Here is a 17,602-nt window from a genome sequence, read left to right on the forward strand (position 1 = left end):
CAACACAGAATTTCAACGAAAGACAAAAATAAACAGATATAAGGCGGAGGAGGAATCTGAGAAAGATGGACGAGGATTGGCGGTAGCTCTCTCTGTGGTGAGCGGCTCACCTGTGGAGCTGCTGACTGTTTATCGATCAACTCTGGAATAAAAATTGACATGTGCTCTGCAAATAAATCCTCAGCCAGTGAGGTTATGTTTTCGTCCCTGTCCGGTTGGTTGGTTAGTTGTTAGCAGGATTACGTGAAAACTACTAAATCGTCCCATTGATGAAAGGATGGGACATGGGCCAAGACAGAAAATTTGGTGGGGGTAGATCTAGGATCTTCTTTTTGTAATTTTCATCAGTTACGTAGGGAAGAATTCATGGATATTGATCTTTTAAAAAAAAATCTGCCACATTTAGGGGACTGATATCGATGAGTGTGTGCAGTTTGGTGCAGCTTGATGGAATTTTAAGGGACTGTTGCTGAAGGTTTTTGCTAAACTGTGCCATTCTGACTAATAATAGAGGGCATGCCTTAAGAGAGCCAGTGCTTGACAGGAGCTTCTACAGGAACAACGCCTCCTGGTGGTGAAGGTCATCAGCAGCCTAGTGAAGAACAGCAGTGAGTGAAGTCCTACTTGCTCTGAATGGAATCTGTAATGCAAAACGATGTGTCTGTAATAAAAGGCTACAACATGTATTTTCCATATAAGTTACGTCACTGTGTATAATTAAATACACTCACTTGAGAAAATACACAAACAATAACCCACGTTGCTTATCTCCACTAAATTCAACAATCTTTGCTTTGACATCTACTTCCGGTGTCGCAGGTCGAAGTTCGCAGCACGCGATTGGTCGAATGTCAGTGTAGTGAAACTTCATTGGTCGGACGGACACACGCCTTTAGTGAATTTATGAGAGAACAACACAGGACAAGGTCAGAACATTATCCTGAAACATTTAAAAACCCAAAAGTGCTGGGAGGCATTTAAGCAGCGCGGTTCACGGCAGTCGCTGTCGTCTCGGTCTCCCCCCCCTGCTAACCTCTGTAGCGATGCTACATCTGATGTTAGCTAACAAGTGCGTAGCTTAGCAGCGCAGTTAACGTTGCTGCAATTTAAAGTTGTGCTTATTGTCTCTGTTACATCTCGTTGGAACAGTCAGGTCAGTAGCCCGCAGTGATCTAACCACCCAGCTCCTTTTCGTGACCTCAAATGTGTCGTGTCTGTCGGTTTTGTTAGCTAGTCGAAACGTCACAATGCTAATAAGGAGCTAACGCCCTCGCTTTTATGTTTCTGACGTGTAATCTGTCCTGCTGACTGTGTTCAAGCCTGTTTCAACTGTGTTCACATTGACTGTGAAACAGGGGAAGTAGCTGTACCGTCTCTAATGCACTGTCAATATACATGAGTGAAGATAAGATGATTCCATATTATGTGATGCTGCAGCAAGGAGGACAGTCACAAAATAGACATCAGTACAATTCATAATAAGTTTAGTAGTTTATATAGTGTGTGCAGAATACACACAGTGCACACAGAATATACACAGTTGTAAACAGAATATACACAGCTGTAAACAGAATACACACAGTGCACACAGAATATACACAGTTGTAAACAGAATATACACAGTTGTAAACAGAATACACACAGTGCACACAGAATATACACAGTTGTAAACAGAATACACACAGAATATACACAGCTGTAAACAGAATACACACAGTGCACACAGATTATACACAGTTGTAAACAGAATATACACTGTAAACAGAACAGTGTAACAGATGGCCACTGTTGTTTCTTTTAGATGATTGTTTTCTTACATATTGAAGTAGTCTGTAACAGGTAGTGGTCGGTACATTAAAGTAGTTTCCCACCAAATTAAACTGCAGACTAAGGTGTCAGCGAGCTCGGAACCGACGCTGACAGTAAATTTCTGTCTGAAAGAAAAGCTGCTCCGATGACATTCATGCGGAATTGATGGCTGCCTTTCTGACGCAGAAACAGTGCCGTGCAGAGACCTTCACAGGGAGAGGTGCTCAAAATTGTAAAAACCTATAATTCAGTCGAATTCTATTTTTGCAGCGCCAAATCACCACATTCTTAATGTCAAGGCACTTGACATATGAAGGCCAAGACCTGAAAATATTACAGAGAAACCCAACAGTTCTCACAACGAGCAAACACTTAACGACTGTGGAGAGAAAAGCTCCCTTTTTTTTTAAAAGTAAGAGCAAAACCAAACTCAATTTGGGCGGCCATCTGCCTTGACCGGTTGGGGTGAGTGCAGAAAAATAGGGGAGAGGAAAGGTGGCTGGAAAAAGAAGAGAGAGGGGGAGAGGGATTAGAGAGAGACCAGGAACAGTTGTGCACCAGTTGGTGGTAGTGGTAGTAGTAATAATAATAATAATTACATTAACAGTCAAAATAATGGTTGAGATCTGGATCCTGCAGCTCTGGAGTCAGAAATACCTGCAGAATGAGAGAGAGAGCGAGAGGGAAAGAAATACTCCAACATAATTTTGTAGCATAATTATAGCAACCCATATTCAAACAGACTGAAATATGGAATCTTACAAGCATCATACCGTTTAGGATAATCAAATTTCTCCAGAAGTGAATTTAAGTTCCTGTACTTCTGCCACTGAACATTCAAGCCACGTGAAAGCCATGAAGACGAGCAAAAAATAGGACACTTTGAAAATTGAGGGTCAAATGGGCAGCTGCTTGATCACCCAAATCATCAAATTTAAAACAAGACTTAATCTCTGATCAAAATTCTAAAATTGATTTGTTTTTTGCTTAGAGTCACTTGGACTAAAAACACACTCCCGCTAACATGCAAACATAACTAACAGCTCACTGCTTCATATCTGTTCATTCATGTCTTCCTCAGGTGATCCATGTGCGTCTGATCGAGCCAACAGGGAACATGCTGACCGCACAGAGGGCATGTGCAGCGCTGGCTGCCCGGCGCCTGGCTAGAGCCTCTGTCTGCACGTGCACACACCGCTCTCTGATCCACACGTCCACGCCCTGGCGGGACCAGACTGAGCTGCATCCTGAATGGGCTGCTCTGGCCAAGAAACAGCTCAAGGGGAAGGACCCAGCTGATCTGATCTGGCGCACGCCGGAGGGAATCAACATCAAGCCTGTGTACACCAGAGCAGACACAGCTGGCGGTGCTGATGAATTGCCAGGAGTGTTTCCCTATACTAGAGGGCCATATCCCACCATGTACACCAACAGACCGTGGACAATCAGGCAGTATGCTGGATTTAGCACCGTGGAGGAGAGCAACAAGTTCTATAAAGATAATATTAAAGGTAGATTTGTTATGTACTTTTCCATTTTTAGCTGGAACACTTTAGATTCAATCTTTTGTGCATTGACGTCGTCTTATTCCACAATGGCAGCATTTGTGTTTTGTGAGACATAATTTTTTACACATCGGAACTGTACACAAAGTCACTTACATCTCCTGGTATCACCTCATTCACATACAATAGCTGACTTTGCACCAGTACAAATTTGAGGGACAGTATTTCACATTCATACTTAACATAAATTTAACTATAGATTTGTTTTATTATACAAGAGGCTACACATTTAATTTAATGAAATTTAAATAAAAAGATTGTACAACTAGATAAATTAAATTAAGATAAAAAGACAAAAACTACTGTAGCATTGTCATATATTCAAAACTATTGCAGAATCTCGATGAAGAATTGTAACCTTTAAGGTCACCAAAGCTTGCAAAGGCAAACAAGGAAGTCTCAAATCTACACCTAATTACTCTTGAACTGAAATCTGCCATTTTGCCTCGAGAGGTGTTCAGCAATTTAGACATCTGGAACAAAAGCTGCTTTCCATATGCTCTAATTAGAAGTCAACTTATTCCAATAATCAAAAAGGAAAATTAAGGCAAAGTAAAACATTAACAAGTCTATACTGGGAAAATTGACAGTATAGGGTTGTTAAAGTGGTGCTGACAAGAAGCTTTTTCTTCATATTTGGTTGGTACAAGACAAACTGGTGAAATCACATAGAGTCTGGTCAATACACAGATTATTAACAAATTATTTATTTTGTGGTTATAATTGTTATGGACTGCTAATGCAGCAGAAACTGCACATGGTTTATTTGCTTGTTTTGTCAGCAATGAGTTTTAAGTAGTTTTTTTATACCCCATCTGTAATGCACATTCACGCCACCCATCTTCCTTTTCCCACCTCGAACCATCAATTTCTTTCGCTCTCTGTTTTCAGCCGGACAGCAGGGTCTTTCTGTTGCCTTCGACCTCCCGACACACCGTGGGTATGATTCAGACAACCCCCGCGTCCACGGAGATGTCGGCATGGCCGGAGTTGCCATAGATACAGTTGAGGACATGAAGATGCTGTTTGATGAAATCCCACTTGAGAAGATGTCTGTCTCAATGACAATGAACGGAGCGGTTATCCCTGTGTTGGCAATGTTTATTGTGACCGGAGAGGAGCAGGGTGTGTCCAAAGCCAAATTGACAGGCACCATACAAAATGACATTTTGAAAGAGTTCATGGTGCGCAACACCTACATTTTCCCCCCGGAACCATCTATGCATGCCATTGCCGACATCTTTGCTTACACCTCCAAGGTATGTACCGGCTAACCGTCACCTGTTCATGTGCATTCATCAAACAGTACTCGAAAACTATTTCATACGTTTTCAACGTTACATATTAAATGATACTTTTGTTGATTCTCTGACTTAACCATGTTCACAGCACATGCCCAAGTTCAATTCGATATCCATCAGTGGATACCATCTTCAGGAGGCTGGAGCTGACGCCATCCTGGAGGTGGCCTACACCATCGCTGATGGCCTCGAGTATTGCCGCACCGGTCTGAAAGCAGGATTGACCATCGATGAGTTTGCCCCAAGGTACAAAATTTTAAGCAAGGTGTGAAGGTGAAAGATTCTGATTGACGTAATTGATTGACATATTTGTTGCTTATGACTCTGGCCAGATCAATGAAATAATATTATAAATTTAAGATTCATTGGAGCAGAAACTCTCACAGTTCATCCTCTATATGTGATTCTCTTTGGCTTTACCTTATTTCTGTTCATTGGAAATATAAAATGTTCTGCTTCCTGTCCCTAGCCTCCTACATCCATTACGTCCTCAGTACTTTCATCACTTTGATGACTGCGAGGTTACGAGGGCCTGACCTTTACTCCCCGTAATGATTTCACACACACAGGTCACCCTCAATCAATACAAAGATGTCACTTATTTTTGAGACATGGAGGCTTTTCAACCATTAGCTTTCATGTCTTGCTACAGCCAATTTGCACGACTCACGGCCTGTACTCACGCTTGAGTTTGCGCAAAGACTGAACAATTGACTGCGATGTCATTACATTATGGCCTTTTCAGAGTGCCACAGTGGTGGGCTTCCAGTGAACCGTTATAGGAGCAAAGCACATCGTTTCTGCAGTGTGGTTTGTGTGATTTCTTCACAAAATGAAGGCAAATGCTTTCTCAGTTGTCCAATTAGCACATTTTTATTCTAGAGCTGAAACGGAAAATCAATTAATTGATTCAGCTGTTTTCAAACGAAGGCAGTGAAGCAATGCTGAGCAATATCTTCTGCCTTTCGCTCATATTTGCAGGATTTACAGCTTCTCTTTGTCATTTATCTTTGAAAACTGAGTTTCTTTTTAGGTTTGTGTCTGTAGGTTGAGCAAACAACTTAATTGAGAACGTCACAATAGGCAATATGTGCATGTTGATGATCTTTCTAACACTTGACTGAGGCCCAAAAAAAAAGAATACTGACAAAGATGTAAAGAGTGTTTTTGGTGATAAGGCTAATGCCAGCGTAGATGTGCTGCAAACAAAAACATGTGAGCTACGTTGCAGAATTTATATGTTTACATCTTTTTTGTCTGCTGCCCTCACCTGAGTGCTCTGGAGGGTTCTTTGTTGTTGTGTCTGAGCAGAGAATCTCCCGCTGTGTTGTTAAGTTTGAAAGGCAAACTCCAGAGAAAGTTTGGACCCAATTATGAAGATATCCTCCTGAGTTAATGTCTGAAAAAGGCTTGACTGCACTGGCTTATATTTTTTTTTTGCAAAATTTATATCAGTTCCCATTTATCTTTCTATTTTATTGACTGATTACTTTTCTCTTTTGCAATTTATGTCGCGTGTGCTGTCAGACTGTCATTCTTCTGGGGCATTGGGATGAATTTCTACATGGAAATTGCTAAACTGAGGGCAGCCAGGAGGTTGTGGGCCACGCTCATTAAGGACAACTTCCAGCCCAAGAATGCAAAGTCTCTTCTCCTCCGCACACACTGCCAGACTTCAGGCTGGTCCCTCACCGAACAAGTAAATAAAAGTCATGGTCATATAGGAATTTTAACAAAGTGTTAAAGTCAAACTGAATGGACAGCAGTTACATTTTTCTTCTGTGGCGCCTTTCGTAGGATCCATACAACAATGTGGTCCGAACGGTGATTGAAGGCATGGCGGCTGTGTTCGGGGGCACCCAGTCACTCCACACCAACTCATTTGATGAAGCCCTGGGCCTGCCCACGGTGAAGAGCGCTCGTATTGCAAGGAACACCCAAATCATCATCCAGGAGGAGTCGGGCATTCCCAACGTGGCCGACCCCTGGGGAGGCTCGCACATGATGGAGTCCCTCACAGAGGACGTGTACAACACAGCCATGAAGGTTTGTCAACTGCTTTGGCTTCCTCTGAAATTAAGGAGGGTTTTTTCGACCCTTAAATTGACTCATGCCACACAGCTTAGGTCTAATTTCTCTCTTTGAAATCCTTTGTTCAAATATTGTTTTAGAACCATCTTGCCTGTTGAGTTTTAGTGAGGTTAATAACATAATACATGAAGTGACTACATAAGTAATGCATCATCATAGAAACTCATTCACAACCTGTGTTTTCATTTGTACAGTTCATTAAAGAGATTGAAGAGATGGGAGGCATGGCCAGTGCTGTGGCAGAGGGCATTCCAAAACTTCGTATTGAAGAATGTGCAGCACGTAGACAGGCCCGCATTGACTCAGGTACACCACTCAGATATACATTCATGTATACGTCCTGCTCCTCTGCTAGTTTCTACGTCATGTCTTAACCTAGGCCTGCATGGGACATTGCTGTTAATTAATCTAAAATGGTCACATTTCTCACCAAGTTAAGCGTGAAAGGTTGAATTTATTGTCCTAATCTTCCCTTCATAGAATGTTTTGAAGAAACTGCAACACAGCCTGAGATTTTTGCTCTTAAGGAGTATTTCCACAAACCAAGTTTTATTTTAATTTTTCCAGAATACCTCTTAACAAGCTTTATGGCTGCTGGTTCCTATCTTTTAAAACCTTAGTTTTAAAACTTCCTAATACTCGGTATCGTCTAAACTTTCAAGCTAGGGAGATTAGTCCTCTTTGCCATAAAAGATTAAGGGTGGATTAAACCTTTGAAGAAGTTAACTTCTGAAGTAAAACTATAATAAGTTTAAATATTCACTTTCGTCCAGTATTTACTAGTCGTGCTCTGATTTGAGTGTGAATTGAATGTGATGTTTAGTTTGCAGCTGTGACTACTAAGATTCTGATCAAATTTTCTGCAAAAATATTTAAATTTAAACCTATTGTAAGTGCACTTAACCTGAACATGGGCCTTAGAACCCAAAGACCAGATCTGAAAAACTGTCAGCCAGTACCGCAAAGCTATGGCATGGATCGTATCACAGCTTGACTCCAGCTGACTCTGTGTATTCTTTCCCTTGTGTGAGGAGACATGTTATTACGGGGAAATTCATTTGAGTCTTTGAAATTAACTTTACAATGACCCCTAAAGCCACAAATGATTGTGATGGATCTGGACAGATCCACGAGTCACTGGCGAGCTTTTCTCTCTAATCCCCCTGACACCTGCCCATATTGTTATTCATTGGCTTTCTGATTCCCACTAGCGGTGATGTCTCTGCTGCTGGCAGATGAATTTGAATTTTTTCAGCTTTGCCACATAGATTTCAGATTGTGACACTGCTCACTATTATTTGGGAACATAGAGAATTATAAGCACCATGCTGCTTTTTGTATTCAGTACCCAAATTTACTTTGGGTACTTTTAAGTTAAAATTCAGTGGGGATAACTTGAATGAGGTGAAGGGTTTGAGGGGTTACTGGAGCATGTAGGTGAGAACAGACTTAAAGGAGAAGAAGGGATTAAGGGTGATAAGGTCAGAGCCTACGCTGTCTTTAATGTTTCTCATTCACTTGTTGGTTACTGTTATGTGATGTGTTCAGGTTCAATTTTAGCTTTTTTTTTGTTGTTGGTAAAGATTTATTCTTTCTTTCTGTCTTCTCTCTAACAATCCTGAAACGTTGTTGACAAATGTACACTTTTTTGGTCCAGATGTTATTGGTTTTTGCTATTGGTTTTGTTGTTCATTCCTTTTTTGTCCTTTCCTTTTTAGGATCAGAAGTCATTGTCGGTGTGAACAAGTATCGTCTGGAGAAAGAGGAGAGTGTCGAGGTGCTGGCCATAGATAACACTACTGTACGACAGAAGCAGGTTGAAAAACTGAAAAAGGTCAGTGATCTTTCCTAATTGACTTCTAGCTAAACCAATAAAACCTAAAAGATAAATATATTTTTTTAATGAAACTTTCAAAAAATACCACAAACCAAAGTGCTGATAAAAGCAGGAAAAGACAACAGAATATTGAGAAAAAATTGTGATAGTCACATAATTGCATGTATGTGATTGTAGTTTCAGGAAAAATCACACCAGGTCAAACTTTTTTTTTACCTGGCATTGTATTTGATGGTTTCCCCTCTGTAAAAATCAAGCAGTCAACTTGTCATTGTCCAAGTGTTCTTCCTTTCGATCTTAATCGACGTTAATGTGAACTGACCCCGCTGGAAGCCATTCAGTATTGGAACTGACAGGAGAACACTTCTGTACCTGCGGTCATTGGCCACTTTAGTATCTTGGGTTCACTCGCCTGTGGTGAAAGGTCAATGTGCATGAAAATGTGATTACATTTGGAAACAGGGAAGTGTTGATGCCGTAGGACATGACGGCCAAATCTGTGGAGCAGAATGAAATTAAAGGTGATGTCTGTGTAGATTCTCAGTCATCCAGGTCATGGTTTTACAAGAGGAGCTGAATCGACTAGATTGTAGTTATTTGTTTCACCTCTCATCTAAGAGTCTTCTTGAGTTGAAGAACTGATACTGAATCAGTTTTCATGACTCTACAACTGGACTCACAAGATGTGGGGATGGGCTTGATACCGATATTGGGGAGTAAAAAACTTCAGATACTGATATATTGGCCGATATATAGATATATGTAACAACTGAACGTCCATCTGCAACGCATATCTCGAGAACCGTTTATCTGCCTCACACTTGTTTTAAGGGCCCACCGAAGTGCAGTGATACACAGGGATGTTTAGAACAGGCAGTGCCCTAGTAAAACTTGAATTTAGTGAATAAACATTTTCTGCATTGTTTATTCTGTAATTGAAAATACTGATATGTCTCGAAAAGGCTCTAGTTTGAAGCATAGACACAGTACTTGGGGTGTCTATGTGTGGTGCAGATGCAATAGCTCAACTTTCCATGCTGAATCTTTGTCACAAACTTGCCATGTTTATTTCATGTCCAGGTGATTGTGTGTGGAAAATAAGGTAAAGTCTCTGTGGGTCCAGTGCTCAGTGTGGTCTGGTCTGTACAGTATACAGTTTGTAGGCAGATACACAGAAGAAGTGCTGCATGTGCGTCGGAATCCTAAAAATATAGGTCAAGAAGTCAAAATCTATGGTCTACATTTCTAGTTTTAATGGCATGATTTTTAAATGCAATCAACATTTCTAGCAGGTAGACATGTGTGGAACTAATAACCAAATATCTGCTGCAAGGAAAGTCTATGAGCTGTTTGATGTAATTCTCATGGTTAAACAGTAAATACGAATGTAAAAAGGTTTGACATTGTCATGTACTCTGTATCTAGAGAATTCCATCAAATTTTGAATGCCATGTTTATGTCTTGTAGGTGAGGGAAACTCGTGACCCTGAGACAGCAATGAAGTGCCTGGCAGCCATCGAGGAGTGTGCCCGAACCAGGGAGGGCAACCTTTTAGCCCTGGCTGTGGAGGCAGCTCGAGCCAGGTCAGACGACGACCCCCCCCCCCCCCCCCCCCCCCAGTCATGATACTCTCAAATTGCAAAGACCACTTTGTTGTTTGCATAGATTTAGCCTCAGATACCAGACATACTTGTGATAATGGTTCGTAGGTTTCCGGCCTCATAAATAGTGTCTCCTCTTATAGCGTCCGCTGTGATCTTATCCTACACGCATTCACTCATCAGTAGCATGATCATTGTGGTTATTTTTCTTAAAAGCTCTTCTGTTCATACTGAACTTTGACCAGTATGTTTGTGGTCAATTATTCTTGATAACCGAGGCTGTCATGTGGCCGCTCCTTAAATAACCGGGCTTATTCAAGAGGGCTAAATGCATGCTCTATGGGAAGGTTCAATCACATCTGATTAGGGGTGGGCGATACATCGAATATAGTCGATGTATCGCAGCTTGTTCCACGTGAGATGTATAACATGAGTCTATCGGGACCATCGAGTCTTAGTTTACTCTGCTTTATTTTCACATCTACATTTCCTACATATAACTGCTGCTCAGCCCAGCCAGTGGGAGGCAGTGGCACAGCACAAACAGGATTACTTCACATCACATCTACAACCACAGCAACATCCCATGCCAGTTTAAGACTGTTAGACCTTGAATCTATCTCAATATATATATAATGCTGTATACTTTCATATTACCAAAACTTTGTCATTTTCACTTTTCATTTACAAATTATACTGAAGCTACTTGATTGTTGTTGTTTTATTACTCCAATGCAACAGTTGTAGTAAAGTAGACCTGTGAATCTTTCAGATACAGGAAGGTGCGTACAGATAAGGAAGCACGCTGCATGCAAAATGAGTTGGTTGCACTGCATTAATTATCATTGGAATGATAAAAACGTATTTTTGAAGACGCTGTCTGCTCCTCTCTACAGATGCTCCGTTGGTGAAATTACTGACGCCATGAAGAGAGTGTTTGGTGAACACAAGGCGAGCACCAGGATGGTGAGCGGGGCTTACCGCAGCGAGTATGGGGAGAATGAAGAGATCGCCCTGACCCACAATAGGTAGAACATAAAAATAAACAGCATCTGGATCATCATGGTGGATTGTTTCCTGTATTTCAGCCAAGTTAAGTTTGTTTTTTCTCTTGAATCTTAAGAGTTTTAGAATTTAACAAACACGAGGGCAGGAACCCGCGTCTGCTGGTGGCAAAGATGGGACAGGATGGTCACGACAGAGGAGCCAAAGTGATTGCCACAGGGTTCGCCGACCTGGGCTTTGACGTGGACATCGGCCCACTGTTTCAGGTTAGTGTCAAACATCAAGCCAAGGCCACTTTGGGTGCGTTTGCAGCGCGTGGCTGCTGCTTCGCGGATCTTGTTAGAACAAATGAATGGATTCAGTCAACAGAAACTCTAGAGTGCTTTTTTTACTTTAGAAACTGGTCATTTGCTGCCTACGTCACCTCAGACAATGGCTATACATGGTTAAAATATAAAGCTGCAAGACAAATGAAGGATGATGTATAATATCCACAGGAAGCCAAGTGAGATTACGAAAACCTTGGGTTGGTCAAATCTTTCACTCTACTTTTAATAGTAAATCAAGGGGGGTGGCCATTCTTCTTCATAAAAAAGTACAATTTACTGCAGCAGACATTATCTCAGATCCAAACGGCGTTATATTATAATTTCAGGTTCACTTTTTCAAAATTTTATAAAGAAAATGATCTCCAATATTCCTACCCTAAACTCTCATAATATAATATTTGGAGGAGATCCGAATTGCTTAATTAATCCCAGTCTGGATAGATCCAACCCTACTTTAAAACCGCCTTTGAAAATGGCGAAGACCCTGTCGGCTTTTATATCAGGTTGGATGTATTGATCCCTGGAGGTTTAAGAACCCCACTGATAGGATTTTTTCTTTCTATTCACATGCCCACCAGACCTACTCTCGAATAGATTCTTTTTTTATTGATAAAACTCTCCTTCCTTCAGTGGCTAACATAGAATACTCTGCAATAGTAGAATCTGACCATGCCCCAGTAATTTCATTTAATCATTTAATCTCTTACAAAAAACCCTGTCCCCTATGGAGGTTGGATTCCCTTCTGCTTGGGGATAAAATCTTTTGTGATGTGATAAATAGAGTTATTGATGAGTTTCTTATACATAACCAAAAAGATAATGTATCCCCTTCTCTTCTTTGGGAGTCTCTTAAAGCCGTCATTAGGGGGGAAATTATAATTACGTAGAGAGAAACAAGATCAACTCATTAAATCAATCAGAGATTTAGATTTACAAAACTCAACGATACCGTCTCCTGAACTTCAAAAACAAAGATTAAATCTGCAAAAGGAGTATGATCTACTGTTGACAGGCAAAGTTGAAAAATAACTATTAAAAGCTCGGGTTAGTCATTATGAATATGGTGAGAAAGCAGGAAGGTTATTAGCTCATCAACTTAAAACTACACAATGGATTTCCTAGTAACCTCTTTGCAGAACCTTTCATGGTGTTAGCAAGCCAGATGTGGGGGTTACGGAGTTAGCGTAGCACAGAGCTAGGCTGCTTGAGGGGACGGCTGCACCACGTACTGGAAATGGGTGTTACTTTAAGGCAAAAAAGTTAACTTTGAAAGTTTACATTTACAAATGTAATGTCGACCAGACAACGTTGGATGCAACTTCTGAAGAAGAATAAACCCGTATTCTTTGTGAGAACTGGCCGTTGCTAAATATGGCTTAGAATAACTTGGCGTTCAAGTTTGCTGTCTTTTGACATTGTGATGTGAAATGTTCTTAAACTGGTCTAAAAATGTTTTTGGCTATTCAAAAAAATACACAACTGCTGCTCTTCATTTAATTAAATATATTGACTTACTCTCAGCACTCCATTTACATGAGTAAATACATAATGAAATATCGTACAACATGCATTTGCATGTTACGGCCGTCATTTTCAACAGTGCTTCCAAAACAATGGCCTTGGGGAAAGTGCTGGGGCCAATGATGGGTCAGGATAACTCCTGAGCACCACGTGATACTGCATGAAGATTTTAACAAACGATTCCAGGAGCGCACAACTTTAAAAGTCAAGTCGGGCATCAGCGATGTTGCTTGTGATGTACTGTATTCTTGAATGAAGAGAGCATTATGTTGAACAGGATTTTTACTTATCTGAAATCTCTGAGGCATTGTTGAGGACACTCAAAGAACACTTTTTTACTTAATCTGCAAGCGACTTATAAGTTATCAACGTTACTGAAGCATGCAAGTCATGAAGTAGCTGTTTTTTTAATCTGCTTCATAAGCTAAAGTCCTCTATGAACACATAATTGTTGTTATACACAGTATTTACCAAGCAGAATAGAATACAGTAATATAGTAACTTCCTAATTATCAATTTTATATATATTTTTTTTTTTTAATCGACTACTGAAAGTCCTGCAAGGAAGCGTGCAAATAAAAATTACATTGAAGTATTTGTTAAAAGACCTTCATTGGGTCTAATGCTCTTTCGTATTTTCTTTGTTTTTCCCCCTCTGTGTTTGTGGTGCACAGACTCCCATTGAGGTGGCCCAGCAGGCGGTCGACGCAGACGTTCACTGCGTCGGGGTGAGCACACTCGCTGCAGGACACAAGACGCTGGTCCCGGAGCTCATCAAGGAACTACGGAAGCTCAACAGGCCAGACATCCTCGTCATCTGCGGAGGTGTCATCCCACCACAGGTGACCTCTGAGTTTCATGATTATTTTTAGATTTCCATTCTTCATTATTCAAGTAAAAAACAACTTATTACAAAATGTAGTTCTTGATTGGAATAATCTGATAATAAGGAATAACAGTGCCGCTCCAGCTTTCTTGTCGTCTGCACGCATTTGTGAATCGCACCAGGGAGCTTACCTCCTCTGATTCACTGCCTTGTTTTCAGAGAGGCATGAGAGTCGTGTTTTGACCACAATGAAGCTGCTGCGCTATCAACAAGATCGCCATCGTGTGTGGAACCAAAGTTGAGATAACTGGGCTTTGTTGTGTTGGCACATGACATTGGAGTAAATAACAGCGGGAGTCTTTTAAATTAGCCGTGTTATCTGATAGAGCCAGCCCACTCGACTTTCACAGCAGGTGTGGACACAGTTACAGCCACAAATGTTATCTGTGTTTGACGAGCACAATTCAGTAATGAAGCACTTCTGGAGGATTTTTTTCTTTCTAAAAGATCTTTGGAAAGGCTGCGTGAGTTCTAGGTGTCAGTCTGATAACAAAGATTCCACATTTCTGACCTGGTAGTCATGTTGATAATGCTACCACACTCTGCACCCTTTAGCTATGCCTCTCAGAAGCAGTTGAATAGCAGTATTACCCATCTATTAGAGAATGGCAAGAGTGGAAAACAGGCAAAGTAAAAGCTCATGTTTGTATGGATAATATTTAGCAATACCCAACCTCAATTTCATGTGGATGCTAATAATAATAATAACTAACTAATACTGAAACAGCATTGTGCACAGTAATCTTTATAAATAAATAAATTCCCCCTCAACTCTCTCAGGCACACTCTGTCTACATAGCCTCCAGCATGGCCACCAGCATTCTCTGTGCCATTGGAAAACATTACTTAACATCTTGTGTCTTGTTGACAGAGGACCAATCTTTTGGGATGAGGAACTCCCCTGATACATATAATTATCAATATCACACAATAGGATACCTTGATTTCAAGCAGTGCAGATTCATTTCTAATCATCCTGCTCCTTTCATTCTTAGTGATTCTCTGTCAAACACATTTCATCCCATTTCTTAATTATAGTCACATAACCTTCTAATCAACAGCATTACCTCATAGGGACGGTGCCCATCAATCTTTCTACGATGTAAAGAGGGTTGAGTTCCTCCTCAGCTGCTCTAAGGCTACATCCATATCACCACCTTTTTGCTTGGGTGTGGCTTTTTCAAGCTAAACCAATCTGAAAGGGTTTGGCTCAGTATCAATTTTAATCCCTGTCCATACTAACCCGCCTGAGAAGGTACATCACGTAAACTGGGCATGCACGTGCCGGTGGACACAGGAACTGCTTGAGTAGTCGCGCGTCTCCTACGCAACAGTTGTATCATTGTCATCATCATCAGGGTCAGCAATGCTTGTTATTGATTATCTTTGTTCTGTTCCACACTGCTCGTTGAGGCTAATGCCAGTAGTTTTCTTCCACCCGAAGTGGGTCATGTGATAGCAGGTGCATTTTCAAACTAAAATGTAGTAGTATGGATGCAGCCTTAGTCTAAACTATTCCTCTTCCTCTTTTGTGTGTGTCTGTATGTGTGTGTTCACAGGACTATGAATTTTTGTACCAGAGCGGTGTGTCTGCCATCTTTGGTCCAGGAACCAGGATCCCACAGGCTGCAGTGGACGTCATTGACAACATTGAGAAGAGTCTGGAAAACATCCGACAGGCCATGTGAACTCTTTTTGAAAAAATAAAAAAATAAATGGAAAAGAAGTGCAACTCCAACTAAAGCTGTCTATTCGTGCTGTGTCGCAAACAAACAATAGATTTATGAGTGAGAGTAAACTCTTCTGTACAGTTTTCAGTTTGACTGGTCGCGTGTGGCTGTGAAAAACAAAGATGTCCTTCCCTGCTAGGAGTTCACAGCGTGTGCCGCAGTCAAAGTCAGTAGCAACCAGCTGGGATGTCACGGTTCTCTAAACCAATTCTCTGTACATCAGATTTGAGTTTATCACTAATAGGATCCTCACAGTTTGCTGTAACTTCACAAAAGAAAGAATATCTCATCACAAAAATTGTTTAGTTCTCTTATTATTGTTTGGAACCACATAACATCTAAAGAAAAACCGTCACAGATAGTGTCTTCATAACCTTTTCAATGGTGATTTATACAATACTGTGAAGTCTGCTCAAGTGTGAATTGTAGGATTAAGTATCCTTGAAATCCCAGAATACAAGCATGAACCTGGACTATTGACTAACACTAAAGATTTAAATGTGATGTTCTTTGATATTAATGACTGTCTTAAGACTGATACTCACTTGAGAATAGATCATGATTTACATTAATGCAAATGGGGATTTACTGTGTGCCTTGAGATGAGCTGCTCAGCATTTTTTGCCTTCCAGTATCAAATGTAGTTCAGCAATATAAACCTTGGAATATGATGCTTTCATCATGACTTTGCTATTCATCTAAATAATGCAATTTAATATAAAACACAAGACAGCCCTGTAATGCTTTTATTGTGAAATGAATGTGTGTTATTTTCAATGACTTGTTATTAGTGCCTGTGTTGTTGACAGACATTTCACAATAAAGGCATTACATTCCAGGGTTAATAATCTCATCCAATATAAAACATAATACAACATGATAAACATTGGAATATGGTGATTTTATTATGAAATGTGTGTAGCAGAGTGTGATTAGTGCCGGAGTAGTGGAAATACATTGTCATTTCACAATAAAAGCATTACATTCCAGGGTTTATAACGCCATCCAATATAAAACACAAGACAGCATTATGAGCATTGAAATGTAATGCTTTTATTATGAAATTTCTATTCATCTCCACTATATGGACACTACATTTCACAATAAAAGCATTACAGTCCATGGTTTACAAGGCTATCCAATATAAAACATTAGACATTGTTATAAACTTTGTAATGTGTAATTCAGTCACATAAAAAAAAAAAAACTTTAGAGCCAATACTTTTAAGTTCATGGACACTGTCATGTTGACATGTTGCATTGTTTTGATTTCTTTCTTTGCTGCATCATGTTTCATTTAACCAGCTTCTGATTATATAGTCATAGACAGTATTTTTCTATGTGAGATGTTGATTCAGTGCTCTGCTCAAAATAAAACATGTGGACGTGTATCTGACTACTGTGTAACCTTTTTTCTGAAATACTCAGTTATGGAAATAAGTGCACCAGTGATTGAAATTTAACTTCATTCATTGTCCACAGAGGCGATTCTTGGGTCGGCTGCTATACGCTGTATATTTAAGGCTGCCCTAAAGCACCATAACAATACCAGTGCTTTGTACCAGTATAACCATCTAAACCTACACCTGATTATGGCTCCCTTGATTACTCGTCTACTGGACAACTTTTTGGGAATATCCTAGTGTTCAAGATTTAAATTGACATATTGCAGTACATAGTTATTGTGGAGTTACTGTTTCACTCTTATTCAACTAGTGTTTGGAGTTGCTGTATTTAGTCTCTGGTCGACCCCCTCCTCCTTGAATTTGATGCTTCTCGTCTTTGCGCCCTGAGCTCTGGCTGAGTGGATTTTAATTAGCATACCATAGGTGAATGATGTTCACATGTACGATGGATACATTTGTGTGACTGGAATTCACAATTAGCATAGTGTGTTCATTAAAAACAGCCACTGCTCTGTGTTATC

The 17,602-nt window shown here is 40.3% G+C and overlaps 1 protein-coding gene and 1 long non-coding RNA gene across 3 annotated transcripts; one reads left to right on the forward strand and one right to left on the reverse strand.

The window, feature by feature from the left end:
• Positions 1-796: 796 nt before the first annotated feature.
• mut (methylmalonyl CoA mutase) lies at positions 797-16,237 on the forward strand. 2 transcript variants are annotated; one of them, XM_034579554.1, is made up of 13 exons: positions 797-1,153; positions 2,891-3,320; positions 4,266-4,633; positions 4,764-4,921; positions 6,203-6,374; positions 6,473-6,721; positions 6,961-7,072; positions 8,485-8,600; positions 10,071-10,186; positions 11,101-11,232; positions 11,328-11,475; positions 13,734-13,901; positions 15,505-15,643. In XM_034579554.1, exons 2-13 carry the CDS (start codon positions 2,927-2,929, stop codon positions 15,631-15,633), a joined length of 2,262 nt encoding a protein of 753 aa, XP_034435445.1. In that variant the 5' UTR covers positions 797-1,153; positions 2,891-2,926; the 3' UTR covers positions 15,634-15,643. The 2 variants fall into 2 exon arrangements, with proteins under 2 accessions (XP_034435445.1, XP_034435444.1); XM_034579553.1 differs by having other exon boundaries at positions 833-926; positions 15,505-16,237.
• Positions 16,238-16,927: 690 nt separating this feature from the next.
• On the reverse strand, positions 16,928-17,419 carry LOC117758151. Its single transcript, XR_004613238.1, has 2 exons — positions 17,262-17,419; positions 16,928-17,012 (listed from the first exon to the last, which is right to left on the reverse strand). It is a non-coding gene; the product is annotated as an uncharacterized LOC117758151 (long non-coding RNA).
• Positions 17,420-17,602: the final 183 nt, after the last annotated feature.

Source organism: Hippoglossus hippoglossus, chromosome 24 (genome assembly GCF_009819705.1).
Source record: "Hippoglossus hippoglossus isolate fHipHip1 chromosome 24, fHipHip1.pri, whole genome shotgun sequence".
Lineage (NCBI taxonomy): Eukaryota > Metazoa > Chordata > Actinopteri > Pleuronectiformes > Pleuronectidae > Hippoglossus > Hippoglossus hippoglossus.